The 15,877-nt window shown below is 46.7% G+C and overlaps 1 protein-coding gene across 1 annotated transcript in view; it reads right to left on the reverse strand.

The window, feature by feature from the left end:
• Positions 1-8,477: 8,477 nt before the first annotated feature.
• The window catches only part of LOC308389632 (uncharacterized protein), a 33,727-nt gene continuing 26,327 nt past the window's right edge, over positions 8,478-15,877 (reverse strand). Inside the window, exon 5 of the mRNA XM_080871121.1 lies at positions 8,478-15,876. Within this exon, the coding sequence (XP_080727247.1) occupies positions 15,303-15,876 (574 nt within the window). The 3' untranslated portion in view covers positions 8,478-15,302. The remainder of the gene's footprint in view (position 15,877) is intronic.

Here is a 15,877-nt window from a genome sequence, read left to right on the forward strand (position 1 = left end):
AGATTCATTTGACGTCTGGTTGTGGTTTGAGTGCAAACGCAGCCCTTCACAGGTGGCGAACAGCTCGTGTTCTCGCCGCTTGGCCAGTTTTATTTGCCAGTCGGTTTATATAAAGCAAAAGATGTAAAATGGTACTCAGACGAATTGTTGAGGTGCTCTTTTAGCGCACACTGGTGTGATTTCAGCTCAGAAAACCAAAGGTAGACATTTTTGTGTCTGATTGGATCCTGCCAGCAGCTCGGAGTGTGAGTTAGAAAGCACCAAACAGCCCTGTTCGGGTTAAAAGGCGGCGTGGAAGTGCAGAGCATTTAGTGCGAAGCTTTCAGCGTTCAGAAATAGCAGACACTTTGTCTTTGATTTCATTGTCCAAATCCCTGCTGACAGATTCACATGCGTATGAAAACATTCCCGACATCTCGTCCGCACGCCCTCCACGCACGGATGTAGGGCCTCCTCTCTGAGTCAGGACTGGGCATGCTCCGACCAGGAGGAACCTGCAGGAGCTCTACGCTGATAAAAGCTCCAGTTACACATTATGTAACCTGGCTTTAAAGTCCCAGTCCGCCAGGTTTCTGCAGGGAGGGAACACACACACACACACACACACACACACACACACACACACACACACACACACACACACACACACACGAGTGCTGGGTTTGCTGTGATGGCCAACATATCAGCCCACACTGCTGCTTTCTCTGAGCCTGGGTTTAAAATAGCTCAGCTGATATTTGTGAGGGTTTTATATAATCGGCACCTCCTGATCTCCTCTTCCTCTTCATGCTGGAGCTTGTATCCTATTCTTTTTCTGCCTGAATCTCTTTCACTCTCTCTGACAAAAGCAGCAGGATGAATCTGTCAGAAGTATCCCGTCTGCCCTCACACAGACAGACATTAAAAATCCTCCTCTTCATCGTGCTTCATCGCGCTCTGCCTATGAGGTAAACATGCAGCGAGCACAAAGGATGATCGGTACGCTAATGGTCCTGCATTTTACTCTTCCTACACAAACTGAAGAGCCCGTTTATCTGTGACAGCTTCCGTCTGTGCGCTCTTTACTGCGGGCTGCTGGGCTCGTTACGCAGCATGCACGAGCGCTGAAACAGAGACGGGCTGGACGCTGTGTAGGCACAGTGACCTCACAGCGGCCATATTTTTGGTCACACGATGTCATTAAAGATGCTCCGACAGGATCAGACAGCACAAACAGGGAGGCTGTGGGTTAAAGAGGCCACGCCCCTAATAGCGCAGACTTGAATGTGAGTTATAAAAACGTTATGAGGGGGAAATTATCCACAGAAACAGCTCCTGTATCGTCCTGTAAGCATGTTTGTTTCTGCTGTAAAGTTTTAACGTGGGAGTCTATGGGCACTGCTCACTGCTGCCTCTGCTGGACGTAGGAGGAACTGCAGCTCGTGCAGGCTGTGTCTCCACAGACCCCACAGAAGGGTTACATCAGCTGACTGAACTCAACCCCCAGGGCTCTGAGGACAGATCAGATTACGTATGTTAAAGTCACCGCCAAACTAAAGCCTTTTTTCACTCTGCACAGTGGGCGGAGCCTCGTGTCGCGGAGCTTTAAGGGGGTTTTGGGACTTTTGCTGCTTGGCTTGCCTCGCTGTCTAACCTCCTGCGGGTGACCTCTCAAATCCTGCAATGCATTAGACAGACAGAGGAGTATGCACAGGTGTGTCTCTCCTGAAAGAGGTGTGGCCACAGCTGGAATATGGAAACCACACGAGGAGGAGGACTCTTCAAACAGGAGCCGTTCTTTAGTTTGTGCTCGTGTTCTTATCAGGGGTCAGTGCAGAGTTGGTCAAACATGATGCTTTAAAGGGAACAATGTCTCTTTTTCGCCCTCTTTCCTCACCTCCTGCTTCGCATCTTTGGTGGGAGGGGCTAAGATGGTAAGGAAATGAGTCCTTTCGGGCTGGTTTCCTCCTTCTCCTTCCTCCCAGCCTGCTTTGATTGATCTTTTGGAGTAAATAAATCATTGATCTGAATCGTTACCGGGTGGATTTCTGTCTTTGGAGACGCCACGTGGACGTGCTGCAGATTGTTGAGTGATCCTCCCCTGCTGCATCACTTTGACCTGTCTGAATGCAGGTGAGGCTGATTACATCACCGAGGCACAGCGTGCTGATCGCCGGATCGGAGTCGCCATTAGTGGAATTATTTCCTGCTGCTGTGAAAAAGCCCACGGCTGTGATTCATCCACAAACAGCAAAGACAGAAACTCGACTGAGACAGAATCTGTTTAAAACCTTTTAGTGTCCTTGTTCGCTTTAGTTTCACAGCACAAAGATTAAATATGAATTCATGAATGTTCATATTTGTATTTTCAGAAGTTAATCTAAACTATTATCCTCTGTGAAATATGTCAGATGATCGGGTAGATGATGGAAACATTATTAAAGAAGTTTTTCAGACGATATTTTTAATCAGCTGCGAATTTCCAGTGTTTTCCTTCTGGATACGTGTGAAGAATAAAAACAAAAGGTTCTAACACATGGAGTCATCAGAGAGCCTGAAAATAATCCTTGTTCAGTGTTTAATTCCTGAATCCTGAAGAAATAATCCAGGATCTGTGAAGGAAAAGAAATAACTAGAAATCAGACGGAGTCAGAGCCGGTGGAGGGAGCAGACTCCACAGTTTGGGTCAAACACAGAGCACCTGACTGGAGGGACCTGGATGCTGAGGGAAGGACCCGGACTGTGGAGGGCTTCTAGACCTGACTGCAGCCGGTGCAGTGAAGCTCAGCATTGTGGAAGAGCTGGAGGCGGGACAGAGAGGCCCGACTGACACCAGTGTAGGTGTACAACTGACAGGAAACGAGAGCATGAACGACAATTTCACAATCTCTCACAGGAAGCTCTGACCCGGATATGGAGCGGCAGTGAAAGAAGCTCTGTTTAAACCCTGAGGTCAAAGCCGGGGTCAGAGGTTTTTGGCATCGGTGGACAAGCGGATCAGAATGTCTCCTCTGATGGAGTCAGAGGAGATGAAAAGGAGCGTTCCTGTCTTATCCTCATTCAGGCGAAGGAAGCTCTGAGCCATCCGGTTCTTGATGTCCTGATTGATACGATGATGCTATCCACCTGGACTTGTTGGGACTGAGGGGGAGCTAAAGTGGAATATCATCAGCATAGAGGAGATACCAAAACCCACACACTGACTTATAAGAGCTGCTCATTTGTAAACGTCACAGGTGACTGCTGGTGAATATCCACGATGGTGCTGAGAGTTATTAATATTACTGGAGGATCTGAGGGTGTTGATGCTTCAGTATGTGGCTCTTTATCTCACAGGCCTGAGAGTCAGCCTTGAATCCTAATGCCCTCCTCTTTATATTCCTCTGTGTGTGTGTGTCTGTGTGTTAGATTCTGCTGAGATACAGCAGCCTCTCTTCACACATGCAGTGCATACAAACAGCCAGCACCCACACAGCTCACACTCACACACACACCATGACAAAAGCTAGCAGCCACCCACACACACTCATATCCATGCACATACATACCCCTGAACACACACACACACACACTCAAAAGCTAAGGGCCTTTTGTGCTGCAGTGAGCATCCACCCATGTGTTGGTCTGTCCGTCCATCCACAGCCCCGGTCTCTCCTCATGCCAGAATCACCTCACCCAGCAGGGCTGCTGGAGCCACCTCCGCTGACTCCCTTCGATGTGGAGTAGCAGCTCGTGGCTGAGCTCCTCACCCTCCTCACCCTTCAGACGAAGCTCATTTCTGCTGCCCGTGATGACAGCTGAGGGTAAGGACATCGATCGACTGCTAAATCACCTTTACCTTCACACTCAGCTGTCTCTCTGGCATGCCCGGGGTCTGGTGGCGTACCTCACCAAGAACTGAACCACCTTCAAGGTTAAACCTGATGCTAGGTGACTTTCTCACTGTGGGTCAGAATGCGTTTTGTTCTTCAATGACTAATCTGCAGCTGGGTCCGTGATCCAGAGGACAGGTTGGAGATGATGACCGCTGCAGGCGATCGTGGCTCAAGAGTTGGGAGTTCGCCTTGTAATCGGAAGGTTGCCGGTGTCGTTGGGCAAGACACTTCACCCGTTGCCTACTGGTGGTGGTCAGAGGGCCCAGTGGCGCCAGTGTCCGGCAGCCTCGCCTCTGTCAGTGCGCCCCAGGGTGGCTGTGGCTACAATGTAGCTTGCCATCACCTGTGTGTGAATGTGTGTGTGAATGGGTGGATGACTGGATATGTAAAGCGCTTTGGGGTCCTTAGGGACTAGTAAAGCGCTATATAAATACAGGCCAATTACCATTTACCAGTCACAGCAGACCAACACGCTAACATTCATCATGACAAACAGACTGACAGTGAGGACGCGGCACAGAGGAGACAGCAAAGCCACAATTCAACAGTGAGACAGAGATCTTCGTCATGATGGTGCATCGCTATGGTGACCATCCGATTTTAGGATTTAGGCGCTGAGCATGAAACTTTTTTGGTTCAAAGGTTTTCTGGTCTCCTCTTAAACTGACCAATCAGAGCTGAGCATGCAGATCAAAGAGCCTAAGGAAAGCCAGAGAGAGAGCTGTCTGCTGAAAAACCATAGGCCATCGAATTAATTTTGATCTGATGGGGAGGAAATGAGCAGCAGACGGGACAGACGCCTCAGCGACTGGAGAAGCAGTACGGGGCTCGGGTCAAAGTGGCCACATTAATAGGAACAGAAGCGTGTTACAGTAACAACTGTGTGGCTGACAGGACGACTGAAAATCAGACGACTGCGCTTTGAAGGAGGACTTGAGCCTCACTCTGTGTTTTATAATGGCGTTCACCATGGTAACCGACGCAGCAGACCTGACCTGCTCCTGATCGGTGATCAGCGAGTACCAAAAATACCCCAACTGACCAATCAGGTCTGTGGACGAGAGCGTCATCCTATGTGAAGATCAGAGCGTCTTTAGTGTGTTTATTTGACGATCAGGAGGAAATCTCGTGAGGAACTTTATCCCGATTTTGTCCCGTTGGCTGTGTCAGCTAGGCGCCATGACCGCTTTACGTGCCTCCGCGTGGCGAGCAGGACGCCTGTCTGTGTTTACTGTCGCTGATCCTCAAAAGTTTCTCCAAATTAGATCAAGAATCAGACGAAATCTGCTCGCATATTTTTTCAGACTGTACGGCAAACAGACTGTGTCATCTGGCCCAGTAAATCACCACAGTCCCTGCGGCGGCTGTGCAAATGGCACATGGATTATCCATTCATCACGGTGGTCTCTCTCCCCTTTCTCTCTCTCATTCTCCGTGGCCTTATTCAAAGTGCTCTAATTAATCAGCCTTAAATAGATGGACAGACCTACATTACTGACACAGCTCCTCCTGCACCATGTACTATTTAACACACAGATGGCTCTGCAGGCTGGCTGTGTGTCTCCAAGTCTCTCACAGTTTTCCCAGGAATGATTAATCACGCAGCCTGATGCCGCTGATTTGATATCAATGAAATCGCTGCACCTCTAATTAAAATTTCATTTCCTAAATTGCAACCAGGGGTTGGCTTCGTCGCTCGTTTAGATACAGCACTAAATGAATTCCAGTTTCATAACGAGTTGTTAGAGAAAGCCCAGGGAGACAGATGGCAGGGGGGTAAAAATGGCGAGTTTTCCACAAAATGTGCATGATTCAATTAAAAGAGAAAATTCAGCGGGTAGGCCGACATCCAGAAAAGGAATGAACAAACAAACAGGTCAACAAAGACAGCAAACACCACACTGCTCACCAGGGAGACCGAGATAAGTTTTCTAACACTGGAATATTTCTAACATTTTGAGTTATTTTCCAGTGTTAGAAAATCAGCACTGCTCAGTGTTAGCCATTGTTAATCTTCAAAACTGACTAGGTTACTTTTAAACATATAACACTGTCAAAAGTGTTAATTTAAAACTCAACAGTGTTGTATTTAACACTCAGAGGTGTGGACCCATATAGACACTCTCCAGTGTTAATTTAACACTGGAGTTTTTGCTGTGTGTCAGGTTGTCATTGGCATCCATTCAGTCAGAGGACAAAAAATAATTTCTTGGTTACATTTGACCTTTCTGACTTTCTCCCTTTGGGGTCATAACCAGCGACGACTTAGGGTCCGGGCGTGCAGAGTGGTCGGTGACCCGCTGTTACCAAGTAAAAGATGTGTGTTACCTGAGTGTGAGTAGTTGCTAAAGCCACATCCACACAGGCCTAGAAACAGTCAGTAACCTCCTGCTGACTCCCAGTTGGTGGATGGTTGCAGCAGGTTGTTGCTTTAGTGACTAAAGTCACCAGCATGGAAGAGGCCGACTTGTCTGCAGACACTCACCAAACTAGAAACAGAGTCTGTTCCCCTTCAAAGTAAAAGTTGTGCCTTATAAAGTATGTTGTTTTCAGCGGTAGGACAACTTTTACTTTGAAGAGCAAAAGACGAGTGCCTGCAGACAGCTCAGCATCTTCCCTGAAACCTCTGGGTGACCACAGCAACCTGTCAGTGACCAAAGCAACTACGAGTTGGTTCTACAACTTTTTAGCTTAGAGACAAACACCAACTTACCAGCCGGTCATGGATTACATACTGGGTCACAGCCAGGTTCTCTTAGGAACATCTCGTCACATTACCAAAGAGCTCCTGTGATAGGACGGACAGGAGTAGGTGGAGATAAAAGGTCAAGGTAAGGAACAGGCTTAAGTTAGTGATGGTGCTTTACCTCAGACGAGTTCATCCACAAACACAGGACAGGAAACAGTTTCAATCAGGCTAAAATTAGAAAAACATAATTTTTTTTTGACTCTCAGGACTTCCAGATTATCTTGTTAAGCTTGAATGTCCTCCTTAACCCTGGAAACGAGATGTCAACAAACACTCCAGCTGAGCTCTTTGTCTTCAGTTCAAACTTTCTTATTGTTTCATTGCATTATCTGAACTCTTTCACTGGCAGGAAGTATTCGAATAGGCTGGACATTGAAGTCTCGGCTTTATTTGAACATCAGTGGCTTTGGGCAATGATCTGTATAATGTCCATCCATGTGGACGTTATTTAGCGGTCCAGGCACACCTTGTCATGGAAACGGTACTCCCTGATGGTCTTGATGCAGGCTCAATCCTTCAGGTAAGTAAATCCCAAAGGTTGATTGTGTTCATCCGGATGTTTTCAGTGGGAGAAGTGTTTCGTCACTAACCTTATAAACAATACATTTGCACAACGACTGAAACTAGCCCACTGAATGAACAATGGGGGTTTATAAGGTTGGGCAAACCTGCAGTCAGCTGAGACTGAAGAAGTCAGTTGGATGAAACGTTTCCCCCACTGAAAACATCCAGATGAACACAATCAACCTGTTTGGGGTACTCTCTGATGGCTGCAGCCTCTTTCAGCAGGATAATGTGCCCTGCCACAAAGCAAAGGTGGTCCAGGAAGGATTTGAGGAGCCCAATCACAAGTGTGAAGTGTTGACTTGTTCTCCAAATTCCCCAGATGGTAAATGGTCCTTATATAGTGTCTGTGTAGGTTCCTAGTGAGCCAGGCCATGGTGGTCTAAGGAGCTCGGATGGAAAGCGACTGTTGAGTTTCTTGGAGGTGTTTCAGCTCTTATCCAAGAAGCTTCTTCAGTTCAGTTTTAGAACTGAAGAAGCTGGAGCCCTGAAGCACACCTTCAGGGGTTATCCCTGTTCAGTAATGTGTTTTTAAAAGCTCGGTTTTATTTTACTTTAGTTAATTGAAATGTTTTTTCAGGTCTAGTTTTAGACTTGAGCTTATTTCAGTTAGCTACGATGACATTGGGCAGAAGTGAAGTAAAAATATTGAGCAGACCTGCCTGAATCAGAGATGCTGTTATCTGCAGCTCTCTGTTGTGATGCTGTCTGATCTTCACACCGAGTCTGGTGAAGGATATCGACCTCTCAGCCCTGAGGAGCTCTTCGGTTTCTTTGACCGGATGTTTCTGACTTTCGTCCTGCTGAAAAGAGAAACGTTGTCTAAAGACTTCCTGAAGCATTTGTCTGAATAAAAGCCCGCAGATCACCTCGGGATAGCTCTGCACTGACTCAGCTGCCTCTGCATCCCAGCCTTAAATCAAAAGGTTAAAGGTCACGGCTGGTCCACAGCACCTAACGATTTGAAAAGGTTCTATTTTTGAATTGTGTTCAGTCCTGATGGTCGGAGACAGCATCATGTAAAGGAAGATTTCATCTGCCCGAGGAGGTGGACACACATTGGGCTCATGGCCATAAATCTGTCATTTCATAGTAGCTAAATGAGCCCTTCCTAACTGTGAAACTTCACTAAAATGTTCACGTTTCCTTCGGTGTTGTCACGCAGTCCGATCTCTGACCTACTGCTTCTGCAAATAACCAGGCCAGAGTCACAGCCACCATCAACTTTAGTCTTTATTGTACAATAATGCACTTCAACAAGGCTTGGGAATATGGCACACGAAAAGATTTCACATAAATCATTTTCCAGCTAAGAATCCGTCTCAGGTCTTAATCGCTAAGCTTTACCAGTGAGCAGCGTCGATATGAACAGCAAAGTATTACACGCAGGCCTGATTTTACAAAAGTCAGCAGAGGATGTGGTTTTTATCCATCACAGTGAAACTAGATGTTTTGCCACAGTTTGATGCAACAGAAATTCAAAGGTCGATAAAGTTCGTCTGACTCGTCCGTTCGGTTATTGAGCTTTTGTTCGTCGATCAGACTGTGAAGCAGCAGGTTAGAAAATGTTCCAGTGAGATGCAGGTTTTCAGCTGAAACACTTCAAAGAGCCAATAGTTTAATACAGAAATAAAAAAAATTAATCAATGAACAGTGTCACATAAACAGCCTCGGTCTTCGGCCTGAACACAGGGTCAGGACAAACATGCAGAGTGGGTCACTACACAGATAGTTTCACCATGCCCCGTCACATCGCTGCAAGAAGAAAGAGTCTGCTTCAAAAGAACCGCTCAGCTGGAGCTGCCGGCAAATCACCAAGAAGCTGCCCGAAGCCCGACTGTGGAGCTGCAGGGGAAACTGGATCTGCAGCCGTTTTCTCATCGTTTTTATAGAATCACAGGGCCAGGATCACAGCAGCGCACACGGCCCACCCCTCCACGTTTATATATTGCTCAGGTGTGAAAAGTGGGTGGGATGTGTCCCAGATCTTTTGCATGATTTGAAGCTGGGTTAGAAACAAAGTGAGCAAAGAAGGTGCAATTATTTAAATTCAGCCAGTCTCTCCTTCAAGCTCAGCTCTGTGTGCACCTCTGGACCTTTCCCAGGATGTCCGGTTCTACAGCGAAGAGTTTGAGTCAGTGGAAAGAATGCGGTGTGCAGCTCAGAGGCAAAGTGACCAGACGTACAGTGATGATCGAAACAGGAAGTGGTCCAGAGGTGCACAAGGAGGCGACTCTGAAAGGAGTCCCGCTGATTGTACTTTGTGTGACGAGACCTCGGATCGATGAAACAGGCACGACTTTACAGACGTCCCAGTGTCCGCAAAGGCTAAAGCAGCAAAATGTGAACGCTTTGATTATTTAAAGATTTCAAGTAAAACATGCACTCCTTTACTGATTTATGACAAATCCTCTCCAAATACCTCCATCACTTTCACGGTGACTGAAGCTGAGAACTGCTGATTCTGATCGTCTGGCAGCTGCACGCTGGTGCACACGCGTGTGTTTTTTGGGAGGAAAGAGCGAGTCTCAGCTAAAAAGCTCCGAGCGAGCACCGTTTGTCTGAACAGAAAAGATAATCACGTAATTAGAATTTGCAGGTCTGAGCGACAGCTGCAGGGCGAGTGCGAGCGGGGCTGCAGAATGAAACGAGGCAACGTGGAGGAGGACGAGACACAGACGTGTGAAACAGAGAACGAGCGACACAGTCTGTGACCGCTGTCAGTGGAAGTTTCTGCTCTCTTTGACTAAATGTAATGTTTACAGAGCAAGTGGTCACGGCGGCTGGAGCAGATTACGTTAATGTTGTGCAGGAACGTGATGACACGGTGCTGCTGTGCAGTAAAAGCTGAAATCAAACTGTGTGAAAGATGGTATCAGGGGATGGTGGAGGAGACAGAGGACAGGATGAAGGTGGAGAACAAGGCTGCAGCTTGTCAGAGACAAAAACATTCAGACTCAGTTTGGAGATGCAATCATTCCCATGACAACGTCCTCTGCCGCTGTCGCTCGGAGCTTTAGACAACTTCAGTCTGAGCAGGGCTGCTTTTTGTTCATGTAACACCACGTCACAACGTTTATCTCAGGCTGATTTAGATGGTAAGGAAAGGCCCTACTATACAAGCAGGACTCGATGAGTCTGGGGAAGAAGAACTCCCTTTTAACAGGAAGAAACTTCCAACAGAATGAGGATCGGAGAGGGAATCTGCTGAGACAGAATAAAGTTTGTGACAGAGCTAATGCAGCAGCATAAAGTCACGGTGAGAGCATCACAAACCATCAGCAGAATAACTAAGGGAGGATCCAGGGTCACCTGGTCCAGCCCTAACTATATGCTTTAGCAAAAGGAAAGTTTGAAGCCTAATCTTAAAAGTAGAGATAGTGTCTATCTCCTGAATCCAAACTGAAAGCTGGTTCCACAGAAGAGGGGCCTGAAAACTGAAGGCTCTCCCTCCCATTCTACTTTTAAATACTCTAGGAACAAGTAGGCCTGCAGAGCGAGAGCGAAGTGCTCTAATAGGGTGATATGGTACTACAAGGTCATTAAGATAAGATGGGGCCTGATTATTTAAGACCTTGTATGTGAGGAGCAGGATTTTGAATTCAATTCTGGATTTAACAGGAAGCCAATGAAGGGAAGCCAAAACAGGAGAAATCTGCTCTCTCTTTCTAGACCCTGTCAGGACTCTTGCTGCAGCATTTTGGATTAACTGAAGGCTTTTCAAGGAGTTTTTAGGACTTCCTGATAATCATGAATTACAGTCGTCCAGCCTGGAAGTAATAAAAGTGTGGAGTAGTTTTCCTGCAGCCCATTTTGTCTCATTTTCTGCTGAAACCAAACTTTAGTCTTTGTTTTTTCTTAATCATGGCAGTGATGCAGTCATGTATTTGTGTTCATTTCTCCTGCTAGAGGAGGTCAGTGGGGCCCAGGGAGTCTCCTCACAGCTTCATTTTGCTTTTCCTGTTAAATGATGACTTTCACGGGGATTAGAGGTGACGCTGTGCAAAAAAAGCCCCATCCAGGAATAGTCTAACATGAGGGGTAAAAGCCTTCATCAGTCATTAACTGTGTCCCGATTAACATTCACCTCAAAGACATTCAGACAGTCCAAACAAGAAGCTGCAGATTTAAAAATAGAGGCATGTTAATGAAACACTCCAATCCTCTGTGGATGTACCGGGAAGTCTGACAGGTGCGTTTAAGGCCCGACCAAATCCTGTCGGTTTACACAGATCATCATCAACGTCGTCACTGAAGCCTTTCTGTGTGCGGCTTGCTTCAAGCTGCTCATGGCAAAAAAAACATCATCTTATCCCAGCAAGGCTAAAAATCCAGAATTTCAAACATCACGAGCAACTCTGAGGCCAGATTTACTAATCAGGTGCATTCGGCAGGTGATCCACCAGCAGTGCACCAAATTTACACAAAGACACAGCCAGTTTAGTTCAGTAACAGGCAACGCAACCAGGCAACTGAGCAACAGAGCACCAAGCAGGTCAAAAATAAGCGATGACAAACGTGACGCAGTGCATCTGCAGATTCACATCAGTTCTACCATCTAAACCTGAACTCGCGAACAGCTGACGAACAGCTGACCTGAAGGATGCTCAAACATTTCCTGACCGATCCGAGTGTTAGTGAGGTTACTGTTACTGCTCCCTGCAGCCAGAAGCTGCAGGCATTTCTCTAACACAGGTCAGAGCTCCTTAAAACGACATTTCACACTCTGAGCTCTCTGATACTCTTAAATTTAACACTCTGAATTCAAGTTCAATAACACCAGCAGGCCTCCGTCACACAGGCCCAGAGACCTGGTCGCTGACTGGCTGCTGGAAGCTGCTGGAGGTTTACAGTGCTGCACCTGAAACCTCCATGAGATTATTTGGATGAGCAGCAGATTTCCGCAGTCGTTGAGTGTCCGCACAAAAGAAGAAAAACATCTCATGTGGAGTCAAACGTTTTCCATTTCTCTGTTTGTAGAGCGGCGATGCAACCCGAAAAACACCAACCAGAGAAAATCTGACTCCAACGTAAAAGCTCTGCTCTACTAAACCAAAACATGCAACTTTTATTCTGAAGGCGAGTTTGAGCAGCGGTTGGTGAGTGTTTGCAGACGTGTCAGCAATCACAGACATCTGTGGGGCAGCGCCCTCTTTACAGCTGATTTCACTCAAGGGTTTCTGGCAAACTGGTTGGAGATGCTCATTTGTCCCTAGCAATCTCAGGTTGCCGGAGGTCACTGATTGGTCCCTGTGTGAGGGGCCAAGACCTTATTACAGTATCTCGTCAACAGCAGCTTCATGAAAACCAGAAAAAGGCCTAAAAGTGATGAACCGTTAGTAAATCTGGCCCTCGTTCCTCATTTTCACTTTTACATTAAGAACAACAAGACTAAATGTGAGGACGATTAGCCTGTCAGACCTTTATCAGCAACATCGTGCATAAAACAGACTTTCAGCCGCTCTCATCAGTGACCTGACATGTCTGCGATGTCTTTGGAAGGTGCTGCCTGTCCCCTTTTTTAGCTCAGTGAATGATAACCACATTCATCATGTAATGATTGAACAGCAGAACCACTGCTGGGATGACTGGCAGCTCCACCTGCCTCCCCGCTGGCTGCACTTCGCTTTGGATTCAGAGGGAAATCTCCTGGATTGCTTTGCTTTTCAGCACAAACAGAGCTGAAGCGGTGACAAACGGCGGCGGGGAGCGAGGAGAAAAACGTCTCCAGCATGTTTATCCTCCTCAGAAAAGCCAAAGATGGCAGGGGGAGGATTACAAAAGAAGAAGTCTGTACTCTGAGCAGAAATAAACCCAGTGTGAGACAAAGACGACCAATCATCTCAGCCGTGGTCTTGCTGTTTATGGCACTTAAAACCGAACTACCTGATGATTAAAAATGTTACACATAAAACCTCTGCATGAGTCTAAGACTGCATTTACAATCAAAATCTGGCTGCATAAATAAAAATCAAACTCAGCCATTATTATACATTTAAACACTCCAGCCCGCTCTCGCTGGCAGGGCGTCAAATAACGGCGTCTGTCAAACCGCTGGTGTTAGAGAAACCACAGACTGTATATAAAAGATGGACCCAACCACTGCACTAACAGTTGGTTTAACAAGCCCCCATGTGGAGCCTCCGATTGAGCATTTTAGCGGAGCCCCAGCTGGGCCTAAAAACGAGACTCTTTTCTATACTACAACCTGAGTTAGCGACTGTATGTTATTGTCATTTTTCACATGTAGCTGAAAAAGCAGTGGCTCCATCGTGTTTCCACATTCACCTAACGAATCAAAGCTTTCTGGTTCAGTCGTGGGAGGAGAGACATATCCCTTTGAGGTTGTGTCAGGAACAGTAAGATTCCCCCAAATCAAACACGCTGAAGTAGCTGTTTATTAAAAGAGCCTCAAACAGTAGAAGAAAGTGTAAATAAATAAATCTTTGTCGTGATTCAGTGATTTCCCAGCACTACATGCTCCCTGCCTGTCTCTGCAGCCTCTGTGTGCTGAGATCTCTGCACTCCATGTTCCATCTGTGCCACACATTAGCTGTTAATAGCGCTACATTAATTGCACCACCCTCCAGCCTGTGCCAGTTGAAGCCACCGAGGTTAGCAACCTGCGGCTGGGAGCATCGCACAGACACAGATACCTAATGATCAGCGCTAAATAACATAATAAAATCCCAGCAAACTCTCGCTCTGCCTTCATGGACAGTCTGTTAGTAGAGTGACCTCACAGCAGCCATGTTATTGATCGGATGATGTCGTATAAAATGCTTCAACAGCTCAAAAACAGTCCAGATGTCCAGTTCAGGTGAAGCTAGCAGACAGCTAGCAGCTAGAGCAATCTGTGTCACCATCCACCTGTCAGTCAAAGAGGCCACGCCCCCAATAATCTAAACAAGTGAGGTCCTAACCCCCCCCCCCGGTGTAGGGTGAATGCAAACGTGTTTATTTCTGCTGTAAAGTTTTAACGTGGGAGTCTATCACTGCTGGAGCCCCTGCTGGACGTTAGAGGAACTGCACATTAAGCACTGACTGCACACGTGCCGAGTATCCTGAAACATCTTTTCAGTGTGTCGTGTTGCAAACATATTTTAACCCAAACATGACCGCGGTATTTGGTGGATAAAACCAGCCGGCAGAATTTTATTGATCACTGCCAACTCTCCTGCTTCTACATGTGAATTTGGCAGCTGTTTCAAATTTGACCCTCACCAAAAGACACCTGACAGGTATCAGTGAGACACCAGCAGGTTTGACAGAACAGCCGTATTTGACTCCCTTTGAATGAAGGCGCGTTAAACATAGAATATAGCATGTATCTGTAAGCATATTGCTCATTTATAACATTCACAATTTCAGTCTAAGTGATAAATAAACCATTTAAATTAAACTCTATTGTTAAATCCTTCAATTAGTTGTTCACACTCGTCACACACACTCACACATATATATATTAATACTTTGCTCAATAATTATCTCCATGTTCAAAATATACTATCACACTGTTAAATACACTGTAAACTTGGCTGTGATTATAAAACACACCATAGACTGTAGAGATCAAACTCAGCCAGTTTGTAAAAGTCCGTCTTCAAAGACGTGGGGGAGCAGGCGAGACGTTTACACTCTTACATCCGTAAAAATCAGAGAGCAGCAGAAACCACTTTCTCCTACTCAGATCACTTTACGGATCACTGTGATTTAATTCCAGCATGGCTCTAATAGTATAAGATGTGAAATCAGTCTGAAGGTGGATCCTCCCTCAGAGTACGTTCAGCAGAATAAAACTCCAACAGAATTATTCGGATCTGTTATTTTAACAGACGTGGATGTAACGTGTGAGTGAAAAAAAACAACCGACAGTCAGTAAAACTGTACAGGAACGGTGCTGTTTCTGTGAAGACCGTCCCAACTTAAAGTGATATATGATAATAACAATAACTTGTTGACTAACTGAAGAAAATGCAACGCAGCCTTTACAAGGTCATCCAAGGCAACGGCAGCAGCGAGACACAGAATTCGGAACGGACAGGCAAAAGCTGCAGGTCTACAGGAGCTAAAGTTCGCCTCTACCTTTCTTCAGCCCATCAAAAGCTTCTCCAAACAAGCTTTTCTTTCAGAAATCAGCCGGATGACGATGACGATGGTGACGACGATGAAGACGATGAAGATGAAGGGGTGGGTCTGTACATCTCGCCACCTCCGAGTTCAGTAAACCTTCCCGCCAATGACGACATCGCCTCCCTCTCTTTGTCCTTCTTGCTTCCCGTGCACACCGACCTCTGAGCAGGTTTAAACTGCCACGTCACCTTCTTCGTCAATGACTGCTCCACGGTCGACATCCTCTTCAACGGTGGAGTGGCGGGTTGAGTTGCCATGGGGACGGACGGTGTTGCTGCCATGCTGGTGGTAACCCCGGAAACTCTTTCTGCTATGCCGTTGTTGTTCCTGTCTTGCTCCGTGAAGAGCTCGCTCAGCACTTCGGGTTCAGTGGTTTCTCCGAATAAATCCCAGTCAGGTTCAGCGGGCAGCCGCTTCGGACGGCCAGATTTGCTCCCAGTGGCGGAGGTCCTTGACGAGCGGCTCGGATCGGAGTCGGACAGGTCCGAGTCCCAATCGCTGTCCCCTGCCACTGAACCGCAACCCAGCACAGACACATCAGCAGCTCCCGAACCTGAGCTCTCCGAATCGGACTCCC

The sequence above is a fragment of the Rhamphochromis sp. 'chilingali' genome, assembly GCF_963969265.1.
Source record: "Rhamphochromis sp. 'chilingali' genome assembly, chromosome: 21".
NCBI classification, from domain to species: Eukaryota; Metazoa; Chordata; class Actinopteri; order Cichliformes; family Cichlidae; genus Rhamphochromis; species Rhamphochromis sp. 'chilingali'.